At 35.7% G+C, this 18,239-nt stretch overlaps 1 protein-coding gene across 3 annotated transcripts in view; it reads right to left on the bottom strand.

Annotated features, from left to right (window-relative positions):
* SRP54 (signal recognition particle 54) overlaps positions 1–18,239 on the bottom strand; it is a 40,928-nt gene that overhangs the window by 13,302 nt on the left and 9,387 nt on the right. For all 3 annotated transcript variants that reach the window (XM_047736506.1, XM_047736505.1, XM_047736507.1), the window contains 10 exons: positions 18,047–18,157; positions 13,878–13,969; positions 12,845–12,929; positions 8,982–9,086; positions 7,286–7,352; positions 7,148–7,205; positions 3,318–3,468; positions 1,368–1,516; positions 897–997; positions 312–398 (listed from right to left, as the gene is read on the bottom strand). In XM_047736506.1, coding sequence (XP_047592462.1) covers positions 312–398; positions 897–997; positions 1,368–1,516; positions 3,318–3,468; positions 7,148–7,205; positions 7,286–7,352; positions 8,982–9,086; positions 12,845–12,929; positions 13,878–13,969; positions 18,047–18,124 — 973 coding nt within the window. In that variant the 5' untranslated portion in view covers positions 18,125–18,157. The remainder of the gene's footprint in view (positions 1–311; positions 399–896; positions 998–1,367; positions 1,517–3,317; positions 3,469–7,147; positions 7,206–7,285; positions 7,353–8,981; positions 9,087–12,844; positions 12,930–13,877; positions 13,970–18,046; positions 18,158–18,239) is intronic.

Genomic DNA, 18,239 nt, shown 5'->3' with positions numbered 1-18,239 from the left:
AAATTTTTTTAATTTATAAGTAAACAGATTAGAAAAATGTTCCAACTTACATTTAACCTGTTCTACTTCAAGAAACCCAATGAAAACCTTAATTTTAACCTTAAGGCAATTTGATTACAAGGAAGAAAACAAAAACACTCAATTCTACAATTGTTCACATATCTGAGATTTTAAATGATTTGCATATAATAAACATTTGATGAATTGAACTGTAATAATAGATTTATCATTTCAAACAAATTAACAGTAGCTTTATCAAAAAGAAATCATGGAAAGACATCTGAGAGCAAATGCTTTTGCTTCTCATATACCATGTTTCAACTTCTCTATAAGTGCTTCATTGTCATCCAACTTCAATTCATTGACTTTATCTATCAGTCCTTCAATGTCGCCCATACCTACAAGACCCAAAAAAAGAAAATTAACAATAATATATGCTTTACATTATTAAAAAAATACATGCCCACAGATAATACTCCTGTGAGATAGCAGGGCAGATGTTCCTACTATACTTTACAGGTGAGAAAACTGAACCTTCAGAGGTTAAATGACAAAGCAGGGACTCTAGCCCAAGGTTTTATTCCAATTCCATACTCTCTATTACCTGGTACAAAAAGTTTTACTGCCATTCCCCCTGCTATTACTAAAACTACTATTTTTGTATTGTGCTCTAAAACTTTTCCAAAAGCTTTCCATCTAATAGCTCATTCTACCACTCTCACCACAAGAAGCAGAAAACCATCATCCTTACTTTTTACAGGTGAGGAAGATAAATTGTAGAAGGCAATGATTTTCCTAAACTAGTCAATGAAAGGGTGGGATTAAAATCCGATATCTGTCCTAAAGATCCATGCTATTTCTTAGAGACTTCTCTGTATCCCCACCACTGTACATACCAAGAAGCTTGCTGATGAAAGGCTGTGTTTTGAAAGGTTCAAAGTCATCTATGTGTTCCCCTGTACCGATGAAAATAATTGGACTTTTTGTGGCAGCAACACTGCAAAGAAAAAGAATACAAAAGATAATCTCAAAAAGGCAAACAAATTTCGAGCAGATACCAAAGTAATTAGACAAAAGTACACAGTTCCAAGTTTCTTTTCACTTGTTAAAACAGAACAATATCAGAAAGACTCCAAAATTCTGTTCCTATTTAAACTTCTTTTACAGACCATATTTTGGTCCACTACTGGAATATATCCTATTTTTTAAAAATTTTTTAAGTTGGAGTATATATTAAAATATACTTTAAATGATCAATAAGAAAGCCATAAACACACACACACACACACACACACACACACACACACACACACACACAAACACCATATAAGCCCAAGACACAGGACAATAGCATTAATGACACTTACGCACTGAGTGCACCACCTCCTTTTGCATGGCCATCAAGTTTTGTCACTATGACTGAGGCTACATCTACTTTATCTTTAAAAGCCTTTGCCTGGGCTTCACAAGCCTGCCCAATGGAGGCATCCATCACATATACAATGTTATCAGGTTGCTAGAAATTTTAAAGAAAGATACATATTTTTACCGCTCTTAAGCAAATATCATCATTAGAAGCTACACAAAAACACTTCTTATAAATAATTATTCATTAAATTAATAAATATTAACTGAGGGAATACTGTACTATGTATTAGGCACCATTTAGGTCCTGAGACTAAGAGATAAACAAGAAAAATCCTTGTCCTTGTGAGACTTATATTCTAGTCAGAAGAGACAGATAATAAATGGGCAAGTCAACATTTCAGATGTACAACAATGAAAATGGGATAGAGAGTATCAGTTTTGAGGTGTGGGAGACTTCTTTAGGTAGAGCAGCCAGCAGGGATCTCTCTGGAGATAACATCTGAGATGAGGCCAGAATAAAGAGGGAAAAAGTTATGCAAAGATCTGGAGGAATCACATTCTAGGCAAAGGGAATACTAAAAGTAAGAGGAAAAAAGCAGAAAAGTGTGCACTAAAACCAAAATGAGTGAAACACGTGAGGTTATTTCCCTTAGTTCGGCTCAACTAGGTTAACATAATGGCACGGTTAAAAAGAAACTTGTTGGCATTAACCATTAGCCAAAGAATTACTGCCAACTTCTCAACAGCAAAACATGGGTTCATGGGCAAAATACATTCTACAGATGTATTTTGTACACCTAAGTTATTTCCATCACAGTTTTAAAGAGACTAAACGATCATTAACATTTTTAAATGCTTCATTTTGAAAATCTTTCAAAATTCGTCTGAAGTAAATGTCCCAATTTAACTTAAATAATTTATAGTAAGAAAAGTCAATAAAGGGGTGCCTGGGTGGCTCAGTCAGTTAAGCATCTGCCTTCAGCTCAGATCGCGGTCCCAGGGTCCTGGGATAGGTCCTCGCGTTGGGCTCCCTGCTCAGCAGGAGTCTGTTTCTCCCTCTCCTTCTGCCTCTGACCCCGATTATGCTGTCCCTCTCTCTTACTCTCTCTCTCAAATAAATAAATAAAATCCGGGGCGTCTGGGTGGCTCAGTGGGTTAGAGCCTCTGCCTTCGGCTCAGGTCATGATCCCAGGGTTCTGGAATCCAGCCCTGCATCAGGCTCTCTGCACGGTGGGGAGCCTGTTTCCCTTCCTCTCTCTCTGCCTGCCTCTCTGCCTATTTGTGATCTCTGTCTGTCGGATAAATAAATAAAATCTTTTAAATAAATAAATAAATAAATTTTAAAAATCTTAAAAAAAAAAAATTCAGTAGATGGGGTGCCTGGGTGGCTTAGAACCTTCAGCTCAGGTCATGATCCTGGAGTCCTGGGATTAAGCCCCATGTCAGGCTCCCTTAGACAGGAGTCTGCTTCTCCCTTTTCTTCTACCTCTCCCCCTGCTCCTTCTCTCTCTCACTTCCTCTCTCTCTCAAATAAATAAAATTTAAAAAAAAAACAGAGAGAGAGACTGTCCTAGTAACAGAGGCTATAAAGCTGAATAAAGCATTCTTTAAAAAAAATTTCAACAGATATTAAAGGTCAATTCTCAATTTTTGTATCTTGTTTTTCTTATATATACAATAAGATGATTGACAAAGGACAATTTTTTTTGATACATACTCAGGAAAATTTCATATCTAGTGTAGAGAAGATTAAGTCCTTACCATACAGATACACACACCAAACACAGAAATAAATTACTTGGAATCTACTGTACAGACAAAAAATAATTTATATGGATCTTAAACTCAATCAGGGGTTATAATTAAATTAACCAAATCCTTACAGTGTTGTTAAATTCAAAGTTATGGGCACCTGGGTGGCTCAGTGGGTTAAATTCAAAGTTACTTACTATAGCATTAGCAACTTGAAGCATTTCTTCAAACAAAGAGTCTTCCTGTTTATGGCGACCACTTGTATCAACAATAATAATTTCAAAATTTTCATTTTTGAATTTCTCCACTCCTTCAGAGGCAATGATAACAGGATCCATTTCTGTATAGCTATTTAACAAGGAAAAGTGATTTAATGACAACTGCAGAACAAAACTTTCAAATATTAATAATTTGGCAATTGCTGGTATACCTTTATTCAGAAAAAGTCATAATGATCACAATTTCAATTTAGAAGTATAAAATCTAATAAATATTAAAAACAGCAAACAAAACAATAAAAAATAAAAATAAAGATAGCAAACCACTCCTAGAGGAGCATAGAGCAATCGTTTTCCAATTACAAAATTCTATGTGATTCTGCTGCATGTCTTGTCTTGAATGAGTTGTGCTTCCCTATAATACTTTTTATATTTCCTTTAATAAGTGATTATTTTACATATGCTTTCCCATTTAACACCCTTTTGTAAGCATTTTATAAAACCATTAAATATTCCAGAGTGCCTGGGTGGTTCAGTTGTTAAGCGTCTGCCTTCGGCTCAGGTCATGATCCCAGGGTCCTGGGATCGAGCCCCACATTGGGCTCCCTGCTTGGCAGGGAACCTGCTTCTCCCTCTCCCACTCCCCCTACTTGTGTTACCCCTCTCACTCTCTCTCTCTGTCAAATAAATAAATAAAATCTTTTTAAAAAAACATTAAATATTCTTGTAAAACATGACTTTTAGGCTGTATAACATTCTATCATATGGTTATACTCTCATTTATTAAATAAATGCCCTACTGTTGGTCATTTGAAATATTTCCAATTTCTTAGTATTAAAAATATAGCCAATATATAAAGAGGTCATAATGCTGTTTCTTTGAAATTGTTATGACATACTCTTACACCTTGAATTTGAATCAAATGATCTGATAATTGAGGCATTTGATTTCCTTTTTGTTAAATTTGATGGGAGTTCTGTGGGCTTCCAGGATTTGGAAGTCTGTTTCCTTCCCCAGGTTAGAAAAGTTTTCAGCTATTATTTCCTACAACCAATAATCTGCCCCCGTTTCTCTCTCTTCTTCTGGGACTCCTACAATATGAATGTTATTACATTTAATGGGTACGCTTTTGGTTTCTAAAAGGAAAATGTCTTCCATATAAGTTTAATTTCATTCCTAATATAACCACAGTCCTGATATAACCACATTTTCACAATCCTCAAATATCTTTTCTACCTGAAAATCAAGAAACAAGATCCCATTTTAATCTGTACCGTTTTCAGAAGGAACAACTTTTTACACAGATCAATACTGTCAAATGAAAAGACATAGGTTAAAAAAAAGTTTTCCCCCTACATTAACAATAAAAAATCAGGTAGGAAGGTATTTAATAAGAAAATACGTGAGTTTTAAATGAAGAAAGTTACTATATTTAAGGACATAAATTTTTAAAGCAAAAATGACATAGAAAGTTCTCAAACGCAACAGAACAAATATAGTAAAGGTGTCAGCTCTCCACTAAGTTAATTGGTTTCAATGTAGTTCCAATCAAACTTTAGGGAGATTTTTGAACTTAATGAGGAATTTTAAAATTTAATCTAGGAAAATAAACAGGTGAGAATGTTGAAAAAAAAAAAAGAGAGATTACCATTACCAGCTATTTTTAAATGGTAAAAACAATTAAAATTTATAAATGTACAAAGAAACATATCATATACAAGTATACAATGGAACTGCAATGATGTCATAAAAAAGAATTACCTTAAACAGTATATGGTCTATTCCAGAATTATTAAGATCCCATTTTTTTAATAAATGTGTTTACGAAGTATAATACATTTATATGGAAAAGTTGCACAAACTGTAAACTCAGTGAATTTTCACAAAGGAAACACACCCAGATCAAGAAACAACAGAACCAGCACCACACTCCCTCCCAAGAGTAATCACAATCTTGTCAATAAGATCCCATTTGTAATTAACTCTATAGTAGTCTACTGATACACAGTAAGACACACCATTTTAAGTGTTCATTTTGATGAGTTTTGACAAATTTACATATAACCATTATCACAACAAAGTACAAAAGCAGTATAGATGCCATTTCAATTTAAAATTATCTAACTATATCTGTATTCATTTGTACTAACATTGAAAAACAGCACAAGGGGGCCCCTGGGTGGCTCAGTGGGTTAAAGCCTCTGCCTTCAGCCCAGGTCATGATCCTAGGGTCCTGGGATCAAGACCCGCCTCAGGCTCTCTGCTCAGCAGAGAGACCCTCTCTCTGCCTGCCTCTCTGTCTACTTGTGATCTCTGTCTATCAAATAAATAAATAAAATCTTAAAAAAAAAAAAAAGAAAGAAAAACAGCACAAGTGGACGTGCTAAAAACTGGGAAGTGAAACTGTTAGTGCTTTCACTTCTTCAAAAATTTTAAGCAATATAGATTTTTAAAAAAATACAGAACAAATAATATAACAAACAGTTCTGTATATATCCCCCCCAAAATAGATGCTTAATATGTAAACTGAACAGCAGAGATGCAGTTCAAATTCTTCCTCAGTCCCACGCCCTTCAGTCCTCCCAGAGGAAACAACGATCACTAATACTTTACTCCATATGTGTATTATGTTTCTTAAATTTACATGAGCAAAGGAGAAATTATTTAATTAATGGTATGGAGAATACTGTTTAAAAATGCTCTGGCTTTGGCCAATAGTTAATTATCAGCTAAATTATTTACAAATTTTGAACCCTAAGGATATAACTGTATTTATTATCCCTTGATACTTTTTATCGCTTGATTTTTAAATTATTAGAAATAGTTCTTATCCTAAAAATAAAATTCCTAACATTATTCTCTAATCTACCTATTAGAAATCATAAAACCTGAGAGAAAAAAATTTTAAATAAAGAACATAGGATAAGCCAAAGTTCATTAGCATTTCTGGCTAGCCAAAAAGGAGAGGGCAATGACTAACAAAATGATATCATTCATTAAATTACCTCCAATTTTAGCATGTTTTAACTTTCTAAGAAACCAATTATATGAATAATGTTATGAAAAATGCTACCCCCTGAAAAAGTCCTAAATTCAATCTAGGCTTAATTCTTTTCATTAATCATTCTAACATGTATAAACTCGTAACTGAACTACTCTATCAAATGAAAGACTGCAATGATGAGACTCTCTATTTGAGATAATTATAAATTCTAAGCTATTTTAGGATGCTCAAACACAAGCTTTTTAAAATTATGTACTAAAGAAAAGACAGAATTCCCCAGTGTGTTTAATCCAGGAATGCTTGATAGGTCTTAAAAAAAAAACAGTAGGAATAGGGAACCAAGTGAGAAAGCATACAAGGCAGGATGGTAAGTACAGGCAGATTGTAAACTAAACAATGTCCACTTTGATCTATCAGGCTGGATCAGAACAGTCATGTTATCATAATAAAAGATAACAATTTATTAATTATATCCCCACTTTGTTCTAAGAAGATCAAAACTTTTTTTTAAAGATTTTTATTTATTTATTTGACAGAGAGAGAAATCACAAGCAGGCAGAGAGGCAGGCAGAGAGAGGGGGAAGCAGGCTCCCCACTGAGCAGAGAGCCCGATGCGGGGCTTGATCCCAGGACCCTGACACCATGACCTGAGCTGAAGATAGAAGCTTAACCCACTGAGCCACCCAGGTGCCCCGAAGATTCAAACTTCTAAGTAAATATTAAAATGTGACCAGGTAGCATAAAATAAAAGCTCAGACAAGATGAGACACATGAGGGAGTAACAAAATAAAAACCAGAACCCACCTTCCATAGAATGGAATTCTTGCTTTGGTAGCATTCTGTTTTAGTTGGTCAAAAGCACCTATAAGATAAAGAGTTAATGAGTCCTAAAACTTGAAAATAAAAATTTCAGAGAACAGTCTTCAAATTTCAACACATTACCTGCTCTGAATGTGTCTGCACATATCAAACAGGTCTTCCAACCTTTCCTCTGGTAATAATATGCTAACTGGGAAAAGAACATTTAAAAAATAGAGTATCAATAACAATGAATTATTATACACACAATTTTTTCTGTTTACCCTTGTTATTTAAAGATTAAAGTAAAACTCCTCATATTCTCCTGAAAGTAATATTATTACATTAAGTTTTTGTTTGAAATTCCAGTCAGTTAACATACAGTGTAATATTGGTTTCAGGGGTACAATATAGTGATTCCACGTGTCCATACAGTACCTGGTACTCATCATAGCAAGTGCACTCCTTAATCCCCATCACCTGTGTCACCCATCCCCCACCCACATCCCCTCTGGTAACCAGCAGTTTGTTCTCTATAATTAAGGGTCTGTTTCTTGGTTTGTGTGTCTCTCTCTTTTCTACCCCCTTTGTTTGTTTCGTTTTTTAAATTCCACATATGAGGGGCACCTAGGTGGCTCGGTCAGTTAAGCATCTGCCTTCAGTTCAGGTCAGGATTCCAGGGTCCTGGGATCTAGCCCCATATTGGGCTCCCTGCTTGGTGGGAATTCTGCTTCTCCCTCTCCCACTCCCCCTGCTTGTGTTCCTTCTCTCACTGTGTCTCCCTGTCAAAAAAAAAAAAAAATCTTTAAAAAAAATTAATAAATTCCACATATGAGTGAAATCACATGGTATTTGTCTTTCCCTGACTTATTTCACTTAGCATAATATTCCATCCATGTCATAGCAAATGGCAAGATTTTATTCTTTTTATGGCTGAATAATATTCCATTGTGTGTCTGTGTGTGTCACACACAGGCAGAGCCTGACACGGGGCTCAATCTCATGACCCTGAGATCATGACCTGAGCAGAAATCCAGAGTTGGACACTCAACCAACTGAGCCACCCAGATGCCCCTATTATTACATTATTGAATACAGCAAATTTGCTAACAAGTTTAAATTCTAACTGCCATCCAGTAACATTCAAAGGATATAAAATGATCAAGCAATACATGACCATATTGAAAAATGTTACTATTAATGTTAATTAATAAAAACAAACAATAACATAACCCTCTAAGAAATAATCCCTTTCTCTTTTTTCTAGACTATAACATAACTGAGGCTTGTGAAACAAAATCTGGTAACAAACCTGAGGCACCCAATTCTGGAGAAAGAGGTGGTATAATGAATTAAAAATTAGTAGAAGGATATGTAAAATGAAGATCTAGATTATGCTGGGTGGGACACTGTACAAAGGGAGCCTTGAACCATGGGAAATAAGGTAAACTTTCCATGTTCTCTTCTCCAAAAATTATATCCTCACTTCCTTAAAGGGTAGGCCAGTCTCTTTGGTAAAAGAAACAGCATAGTTATAGAAAAGTCTTCCATTCTTAAAAAAACAACCACAAGCGAGATTCTGGGATTCCTTCTTATTGTAAAAAAAGCTATTACAAAAATGTAATAATATACTGAGTAACAGAAAATTGTAAAGCAACAATATTAGCCTGGTTTTAACATAAAACTTGATTTATACAAACATCTCTTCTCCATGACTCTTTTTTAGATAAGCTATTTAGCTGATCTCCCGCTACCCGAAGTAGTCTCAGCCTGCTACTTCTCCGCCATCTTGACTCTGAGAAAACTCCATGACTCTTTTTTAAGACTAAGTATAATTTACCTTTGAACACGTTGTTGTTTTACCACTCCCTTGCAATCCAACAAACATGATCACATTCTGTTTTCCTTTAGTGGGCGTCCATGCTTTAACTCCAGGGTCTACAAGCTAGGTATCAAAAATAAAATTAAAATAAAATCAGGTTAACATATGCTTATGTTCAAAACCCCTCTCTCCACAAATTCTAAATTGTAAAAATAATTTAAAGACATTTTAGTGTAAGAGGCAACAATAATCCTACCATTCTAATACAAATTTACTATTTCCCTTTGTACACACATAGTGAAATTTAAGAATATAAAATAATTCACTGCAAAGTCATAAGCAAACCTATACTCCCAAATCAATTCAGAGAAAGGATCTCAAGACATTTTTTTTTTTAGAATAAGCTGGAATGTGAACAGTGAGACCAAGTTTGAGCCAAAGGAGCAATATGATCAGCAGTACAGAAATATAAAAATCTGTGTGCAGGCTGCATATGAACTTTAAATTGCTAGTAATGACATTAAAGAAAATGAAAATAAGTGATAATAATTTTAATACTTTATTTAGTCCAATATATTAAAATGCTATCATTTCAACACATAATCTACATTTAAAAATTAATGATATATATTATATTCCTTTTCCCCATACGAGGTCTTCAAATTTGGCATCTTTTTCATACTTACAGCACATCTCAATGTGGACTAAGTACATTACAAGTGCTCAGTAACTACACAGGCTAGTTGCTGCCATATTGGGACACCTATCTTCATGTTCAGTTTAATAAATGTTTATGTATGAGCAAAATTACAAATTGCATGTGAAAGATTTTCCAGGTCAGTCAGATGTCAAATTTTCCAATGCCAAAGACCTACTGTTCTATGAAGTTGTTATATTTAGAGAGCCAGTAAAAAATAATCGCCAATTTCATGAGTCAGTGGGAAATTAAGGTTCGCATATGGACAGCCCCCAAATGATATACATGAGTTCATTTAAAAAAACAATTCCTTTGCAAGTCAGTTGTTGAGAGCTGGAAGCATGTATCTCCACATCATAATAAAGCCATAATTGCAGATAATGCCCTAGATCAGAGATTGGCAAACTATGTGTGAGTAAAGTTTTTATGGAACATCGCCATTCCCATTCATTTACTGCTTTTGTGCTACAGCAGCAGAGTGGGATAGCTGCAACAGAAATCATATGGCCCACAAAGCCTAAACTATCTAGTCCTTAAGAAAAAGTTTGCAAAACCCATGTGAGACAATACCATAAGGTTACACGGTCTGTATTATACCTAAATTTCAAGGAAAGCCATGTGGTAGCAAAGGCAGGAAAAGAGAACACATTTTGTTATCTCTTTCCCAGGCACAGGCCTAGCTTTAAGGAAACTTCTGAAATAGGCACAATCAATCTTAAACATATTCACTTTCCTTCCCTCTAGATCCTTTCAGATACTCACACTACCCTACATTCACCTCCGGTCTCCGTATCTCACAGCAGAAGCACTCAGCTCTCTATGAATCTATATTTGGATCATATGTGTTTAGTGACTAATTATTTTCTAAATCTAACTTCTATTCCTCCTGCACCCTAAAACAGCAGTACTTTTCAGTCTCAGGATTCCTTTATAATTATAGTAGTTTTTTAAAGTTAGTTGCAATGTAGAATCTGAAACCATATAAACTCCACACTCGATTCCATTAAAATCTGTTATTCTATCTTGCACTTTGAATGCAACTTTGAATGCAACTGGTGCATGATTTTATAACATCATATATTAGTCACTGACAAATTTCATTACACAACAAGAAAATTTATTATATCAATACTGATCGCATCAGAAATGTACTGGGATCCCGTCAAACTCATGGTGGAGATACAAGTTTCTAGTTTTCTTTCTTTTTTTTTTTTTTAAGATTTTATTTATTTATTTGACAGAGAGAAATCACAAGTAGGCAGAGAGGCAGGCGGTGGTGGGGAGGGGAGGCAGGCTCCTTGCTGAGCAGAGAGCCTGATATGGGGCTCGATCCGAAGGACCCTGAGATCATGACCTGAGCCGAAGGCAGAGGCTTAACCCACTGAGCCACCCAGGCGCCCCAAGTTTCTAGTTTTCACTGGAAAGCTCAAATTTTTTCACTGACCACAATATAGTTATTTATTTGCCTTAAAGTGACAGGCTCACTTTACTTGAAAATCTTATTCAAGTCTGAATTACCACAGATTATCTGTCTGTTGTTTGTTCACGTAAAAACGGTGTTTTATGAAAGCAGCAGCTAGCTCAGCTTGCACTCAAATAATCACAAGTGTCTCTTCCTCAAAACTACCATCAAATTTCAGTATGCAGCACAAAAGCTTTCTATGTACTTCCCATTTCATGCCACAAAATTGTACAAAGATGTATATACTCAGAGGTTAAGATTTAATACAACTAATAACTTCTATTGCTCCATCAAGGGCATTCTTTTTTTTAGGGGTACAGTCTGTGATATCAAGAGCATTCTTAAGTAAAACAGCTTCACACCCCTCCCACAACAAGTGTGTAGTAGTAAAAAGTATAATGACTACTAGTATAGTTTGGTACTCCGACCTTAATTCATGCTAGGGAATTTTACCCACCATTGCTTTTGAACTACTGGCACAAATATCAAACAATACAAAAGGCAAATAATGTCTTAGTATTGTTATGAAAAGTTTTGACCTTGTTTTGCACATCACTGCTCTAGACCATATGCTTCTGAGTATAGAGACCAGTCTAATTTATCTCTATCAGCAGCATCTGACATATTGCCGAGAATGAAGAAGGTACTCAAAAAATGCTTCTTAACAAAGCAGTTAATGTACCAGAATTGCCTACAGATGCCAAACCCTAAAAATAGAAATTTTCACAAACCCCGCACTGACCTCGGGGCTAGATGAAAAGCAAACTGGAAATAAAATGAGGAGTCCTACAAGGAGTTTGGCGATCAGACCTGTGTCGGCCACTTACTAAGTGTCTCATTTTTCTCAACTGCAAACTGATAAGTATGACTGGATAAAGTCTCTGACCTCTTTAAGGTCTGATTTTCTTTTATTAAATAGTCTATAAGACTACATGAAATGATACAACCATCTGAGATACTAGACTTTTTCTGAGTATCAATCAATCAGCTCTGCTGAAACCAAAGGAGTAAATGAAACTACTGGAAAATGAAAAAATAAATGGAAAAATACTGGAAGACCACTAGCAGACATCTGTTCCTCTAAAAAAATTTTTTTCAGTTCCTTCCTTTTTTTCCCCCCTACCACTGGACCCATACATATTTTTTAATGCTCTAAGATTTTCACCATAATTTTCGTGACTACAGCAGCAATATCAGTTCTAAGGTGATACCAGGCCATAGGCTGTATTTACTACTTGCAAAATAAAATTTCACTAATTGCTCATAATGTAGACAAGTTGGGATATCTGATCTTTTCAAGGGGAATTCTGGACACAATAAACTGTTCAGAAAAGAACACTTGTCAAGAGTGACTTTTCGTACAAAAGTAGGACCTTCAATAGGCAGAATCTGATATTAAAAAGGATATAAACTCAGGAGAGGCCCTTCTATCAATTTATCTGTAGTGAAGTTCTACCTTTCGTAACCCAGCTTTGGGAATTTTTACAGGAACAGTACTGGCCTTTCATATCTATACTCAGAACTTTGTATTCAGAAAACTCTATAATAAAAATAGGCCCCTTTAGAAAAGTTAATAATCCTTCAATTAATATTTTTAATAGAGGAATATTCTATAAAAACATTAAAAAATATTCTGAAACAGTACTCCTATTTGCGGTGCTAATGTATTTTTACCCACTGGAGTCCATGGATAATCATATAGCACAATCCTGATACTTTTACCTTCACAAGTTCTTTAAATACAGCGTGCTGAATCATTTTTCTTTTGTTAAGACCAGATGCCATCTCTTCAAGATCAATAGCAGACCTTCATGATGATGGTTTTTGTGGGGAGGAGAGAGAAAAGCCAGATAAGACACTCTGAAAAAAAGTTTCTGCTCCAAAAAAATGTAAAAATATTCAGTCATTCACATTAATAGTTTTCTGATTAATGTGTAAAATTACTATAAATTCTTAAGTCTATGGAAGAATTTACCATGAAATATTAGACATAAGACCATGGTAAGTTTTTCAAGGCTTTCTTTTGAAAGTCAAAATATCAATTTGTCCTCATATCACTGCAAAGTAATTTTATTTTTACAGCATATATACTTTATACATCTTCACACATAGCAGAGAATAGGATTATTTTCTCTAGTTCTAAATACTTAAATGCCAGTAGTTCTACATTTATTACCCAGACTAACAATACGAAAAGGAGAAATGGCCTGAACATGACAAGGGCTAGGAGTCCAACAGTTAACTGAGGTGCCTGTATTATTCTATATGGCCTGCCCCAGTCAGTGCCTCTCCCAAAAAACACAGTAACCGAGACGACACACATTACTCCTTCATTCAAATACAGGCAGGAAAACCAAGAGGAGAACAAGAATGAATACAATTCTCCAACAATGAAGGAGGCTGATTAATGTCATCTTAAGCCTCAAGAGGATAAAATGGCACCACTTTTCTATGAAGAATTGTTAAAAGGCTTTTATATTAAAATACTATATTGCATAAGATTGAATCCATCCAAATAAAGGAGTAGTAAAATGGAAAGAAATCCATAATTAAATGAAAGCCACATGTAGTATATTCTTTGAAACATCATTATGGAAACACACTATCAAAGCAGTCTTGCAACATATGAGTTCTGCTCTTTTCAAATGCTGTACGGCAGAAATGTTTCATGATATAGCAGACTTTTCTAGTTAGCTCTTCATCCCAGTAAACTAAATTTAGTTTGCCTGGTTTTTACCTGATTAATTTAACTTACTTTACATTTTCTCTTAGTTGCTTCACTAGTTTGATATTAACATCTGCTTCCAATAATGCTGTACATACTTCTTTTAGCATAGCATTTAATACCTGCAAATAAATAAATACATTAAAATTTAGCACTCCTAGTGTGTCATTTCAAGCACATAAAAACAACAGCTGATTGGTCATCATATACTACCATAGCTTAATAAAAACAATACTACACTGTTAGAGAAAAAAAAAATGTTCTCAATTAGCCTCAGAGAGGTAATCTTAGCAAATGTCTAATCATTTTGTCAAAATAAGATATTCCATTTAGTTGAAATCTTGCCATTTGCAATGATGTGGATGGAACTAGAGGGTATTACGCTAAGTGAAATAAGTTAATCAGAGAAAGATAATTATCACATGATCTCACTGATAACACGGAATTTAAGAGAAAAGGCAGAGGATCATGGGGAAGAAGGAAAAATGAAACAAGATGAAACCAGAGAGGGAGACAAACCATAAGATACTCTTAATGATAGGAAACAAACTGAGGGTTGCCAGGTGGGAGGGGATGGGGAGACTGGGTGATGGACACTGGGGAGGGTATGCATTGTGGTTGAGCTCTGGGTGTTGTGTAAGACTGATGAATCACAGACCTGTACCTCTGAAACACATAATGTATTATATGTTAATTTTTTAAAAAAGATATTCCATTTAGCTTTATTCAACCAAGTATTGTCACAATTTTATTCCTATATTAAAGTAACAATAGTAAAGACAATATACAAGCCTAAGAAAGTTACTATGCAATCCATGTTGCCTTCCAGAATGCCTTCTGTTGCTGATACACAGCACTTTATATTCACAATATCTGCTTAACTGAACTAGTAGGAGCAAAATGCAACAGAAGAAACTGACCCAGTCTGACCTAGCAGTCAGACTGCTAGGAACACTCACAGCAGAGGAACAAAGTTGAAAAGAAAACTATCCTCCATTAATAACTCACTATCATTACATATTTGCTGAGTTATAAGGTGCTGTGGTTAAAAGGTCTTAACTATAAAGTCTTTTTTTTTTTTTTAAAGATTTTATTTATTTATTTGACAGAGAGAAATCACAAGTAGGCAGAGAGGCAGGCAGAGAGAGAGGAGGAAGCAGGCTCCCCACTGAGCAGAAAGCCCGATGTGGGGGTCGAACCCAGGACCTGGGATCATGACCTGAGCCGAAGGCAGCGGCTTAACCCACTGAGCCACCCAGGCGCCCCTTAACTATAAAGTCTTAAAAAAAGATGAGATTTTTGTTGCTCAGGTAAATAAGGGTTTACACAGTAACCTGTGTGCTCCATGAGGGCAGGGATTTTAGTCTGTTTGTCACTGCTATATCCCTGGCGCCAGCAAAAAGTCTGCAAAAACGCAGGCCCTGGGGCACTGTCGGCTGACTCAGTCAGTTACAGCATGTGACTCCTGATCTCGGGGTTATGAGTTCGAGCCCCACAATGGGTGTAGAGATTAACTCAAAACTAAAATCTTTTGATTTTTTGATTAAAAAAATTTTTTTTATTAACATATAATGTATTATTTGCCCCAGGGGTACAGGTCTGTGAATCATCAGGCTTACACATTTCACAGCACTCACCATAGCACATACCCTCCCCAATGTCCATAACCCAGCCATCCTATCCCTCCCCACCGACCCACAAGCAACCCTCAGTTTTTTTTGTGAGATTAAGAGTCTCTTATGGTTTGTCTCCCTCCCCATCCCATATTGTTTCATTTTTTTCCCCTCCCTACCCCCCAAGACCTCCCCACCCTACCTCTCAAACTCCTCATATCAGAGAAATCACATGATAATTGTCTTTCTCTGATTGACTTATTTCACTTAGCATAATACCCTCTAGTTCCATCCACTTCATTGCAAATGGCAAGATTTCATTTCTCTTGATGGCTGCATAGCTTTTTTTTTTTTTTTAAGATTTTATTTATTTGAGAGAAAGAGAGAGAAACCACAGGCAGGAAGAGGGGCAGAGGGAGAGGGAGAAGAAGACTCTTGGCTGAGCAGGGAGCCCGATGACATGGGGCTTGATCCCAGGACCCTGGGATCATGACCTAAGTTGAAGGCAGATGCTTAACCAACTGAGCCACCCAGGTGCCTCAAAATAAAATCTTAAAAAATAAAATGGGCCCTGGAATATTTCTTGAATAATTCCCACCTCAACTCACTTCATACATCCTACAGAGGCTCATCAGATCCATCTCTTATTAATGGAGTCTGATAAAAATGGAACTGATCTTTCATTAGAGAGATTCTTGTTCATTCCCTAGCAGCACAGTACTAAGAGCAGAGAAGTTGCCAATACAAGCAACAGCTGTTACTATACTTCCCACCAAGCTCTTCTCCCTGGTTTCTTTTTTCTCTACTAGAAACATAAACAGCATAAGGGTTACACAACAGGGAAAACTGTTTGGAAGGCTGCTGTTTTATTTATTCTGAATGCCAAAGACTGCACAATGGTTTAAATTATGATTTATCATTTAATAATAATTATTAGAAAAAACCCTGGATGACGAATTAGAAAAAAGATACTAATCCTGGCTTTTTGGAAAATACAGATGTGGAACTGACTTCCTGTTGCTGTTAACTGAGAGGCTGGACTAGCTGAACTCAAAGATGGTTCCAAAATTATTTAATACCATTAATTTATTAAGGTATTGATAGCAAATTCTACATTAGATTTTTTTTTCAGTGAGCACTGAGTAAGGTACAGAACTAGTCAATCACTGTATTGTATACCTGAAACTAATATAGCACAGTATATTAACTACACTAGAATAAAAGTTTTTTTTAGTTCAAAAAAAAATTTTTTTTCCAAACCTCCAAGTTAGAAAGCACTTTTTTTTCCTTAAAGAGAGGGAGAGAGAGGAACAGTGAGGGGCAGAGGGAGAGAGAGATTCCCAGCGAGGCCCCATGCCCAGCACAGAGCCTAAGGTGGGGCTCAGTCTCACAAACCCAACATCATTACCTGAGCTGAAATCAAGGGTCAGATGCTTAACTGACTGAGCCATGAGGTGCCTCTAGAAAGTACTTTTTTAATCTATTATTTAATTAGATCCTTAAAAGCACCTTGTAAGGTAAATGCTGTTTTCTCATTTTATACATTAAGGAATCTGAAGCTAACTTGCCCAGATTTCTATCACAAGCTACTAAGCAGGTGGCTAACGAGGTCTTCTAAAACCAAATTCAGTACTGTCCCATTGGTACCACAAAATATAAAGTATACTTGGGGACTCTCATCTTCTTCAATTGACAAATCATTAAGATATAAGGTATGGGGGGGATAATTTTTTTTTTTTTTTTTTGGTGGGCAGTAAAAGGTTTAATGAGCAGTAGCAAAGCAATGGTACAAAGCTCCTGGGGAGGGAAGGGACCCAAGAGGGTTGCCTGAAAAAGAAATATTTAAAACTGAAAACAAGAGCGCCAGGAGGAAGAGTACTTCAGATAGCATATAAGGAGTCAGCTTACAAAAACTAAAGAACAAAAACAAACAAAAGCAAAAAAACTGAACGAGGATTTCAGAGAAAATCAAAGTAGACAACATGAAAATACCAGCCTTCTATGAGAAAGCTGAATAAACGTAGAAAAAGATGAGATGTGCACATGCCTACCCAAGAAGGAAGAAAGAAGCAGGACGCTGAAGTTTCGGGTCTATGTCTCCAGATCTAAGCCTTTTTTACTTTTTTTTTAAGATTTTATTTATTTATTTGAGAGAGAGAGATCACAAGTAGGCAGAGAGGCAGGCAGAGGGAGAGGGGGAAGCAGGTTTCCTGCTGAGCAGAGAGCCCGATGCGGGGCTCGATCCCAGGACCCTGAGATCATGACCTGAGCCGAAAGCAGAGGCTTAACCCACTGAGCCACCCAGGCACCCTCTAAGCCATTTTCAAAACAAAAAAAGTATGCCATTTTTACATGTTAGTTAAGATTTGGGGGGTTTCTGTTTCCTATCTTACTATCTTACTATTTTACTTTCTATAAAGATAGTCAACTCAATAAAAAACATCATATAGTGTATCCAACTTTAAATTTTTATCTACAGTTATTAGATCTACATCAAAACAAATATAAACATAGAGATTACTAATAATTCATGTCCCGATGCTAGTAATGACGTGCAATCATATATATTTCACACATTTTACATACCTCTTCATTGATAATGGTGGCATTGCTCAATGAGCGTAATGCTGATGTTATTTTTCTTCCAAGGTCTGCTAGTACCATCTTGAAGGCTTTAAGATGTGATTACAAGAAAATCTAAGGAAAAACATTAAATAAAAACATTTGAAAAATAATCAATACCAGTTTTCATAATTGAAGACTTCTGAAGAAGAGTATT

Source organism: Lutra lutra, chromosome 7 (assembly GCF_902655055.1).
Source record: "Lutra lutra chromosome 7, mLutLut1.2, whole genome shotgun sequence".
Lineage (NCBI taxonomy): Eukaryota > Metazoa > Chordata > Mammalia > Carnivora > Mustelidae > Lutra > Lutra lutra.
The sequence above is the reverse complement of the archived record's forward strand: the minus strand, read 5'-3'. Positions and strand labels throughout refer to the sequence as shown.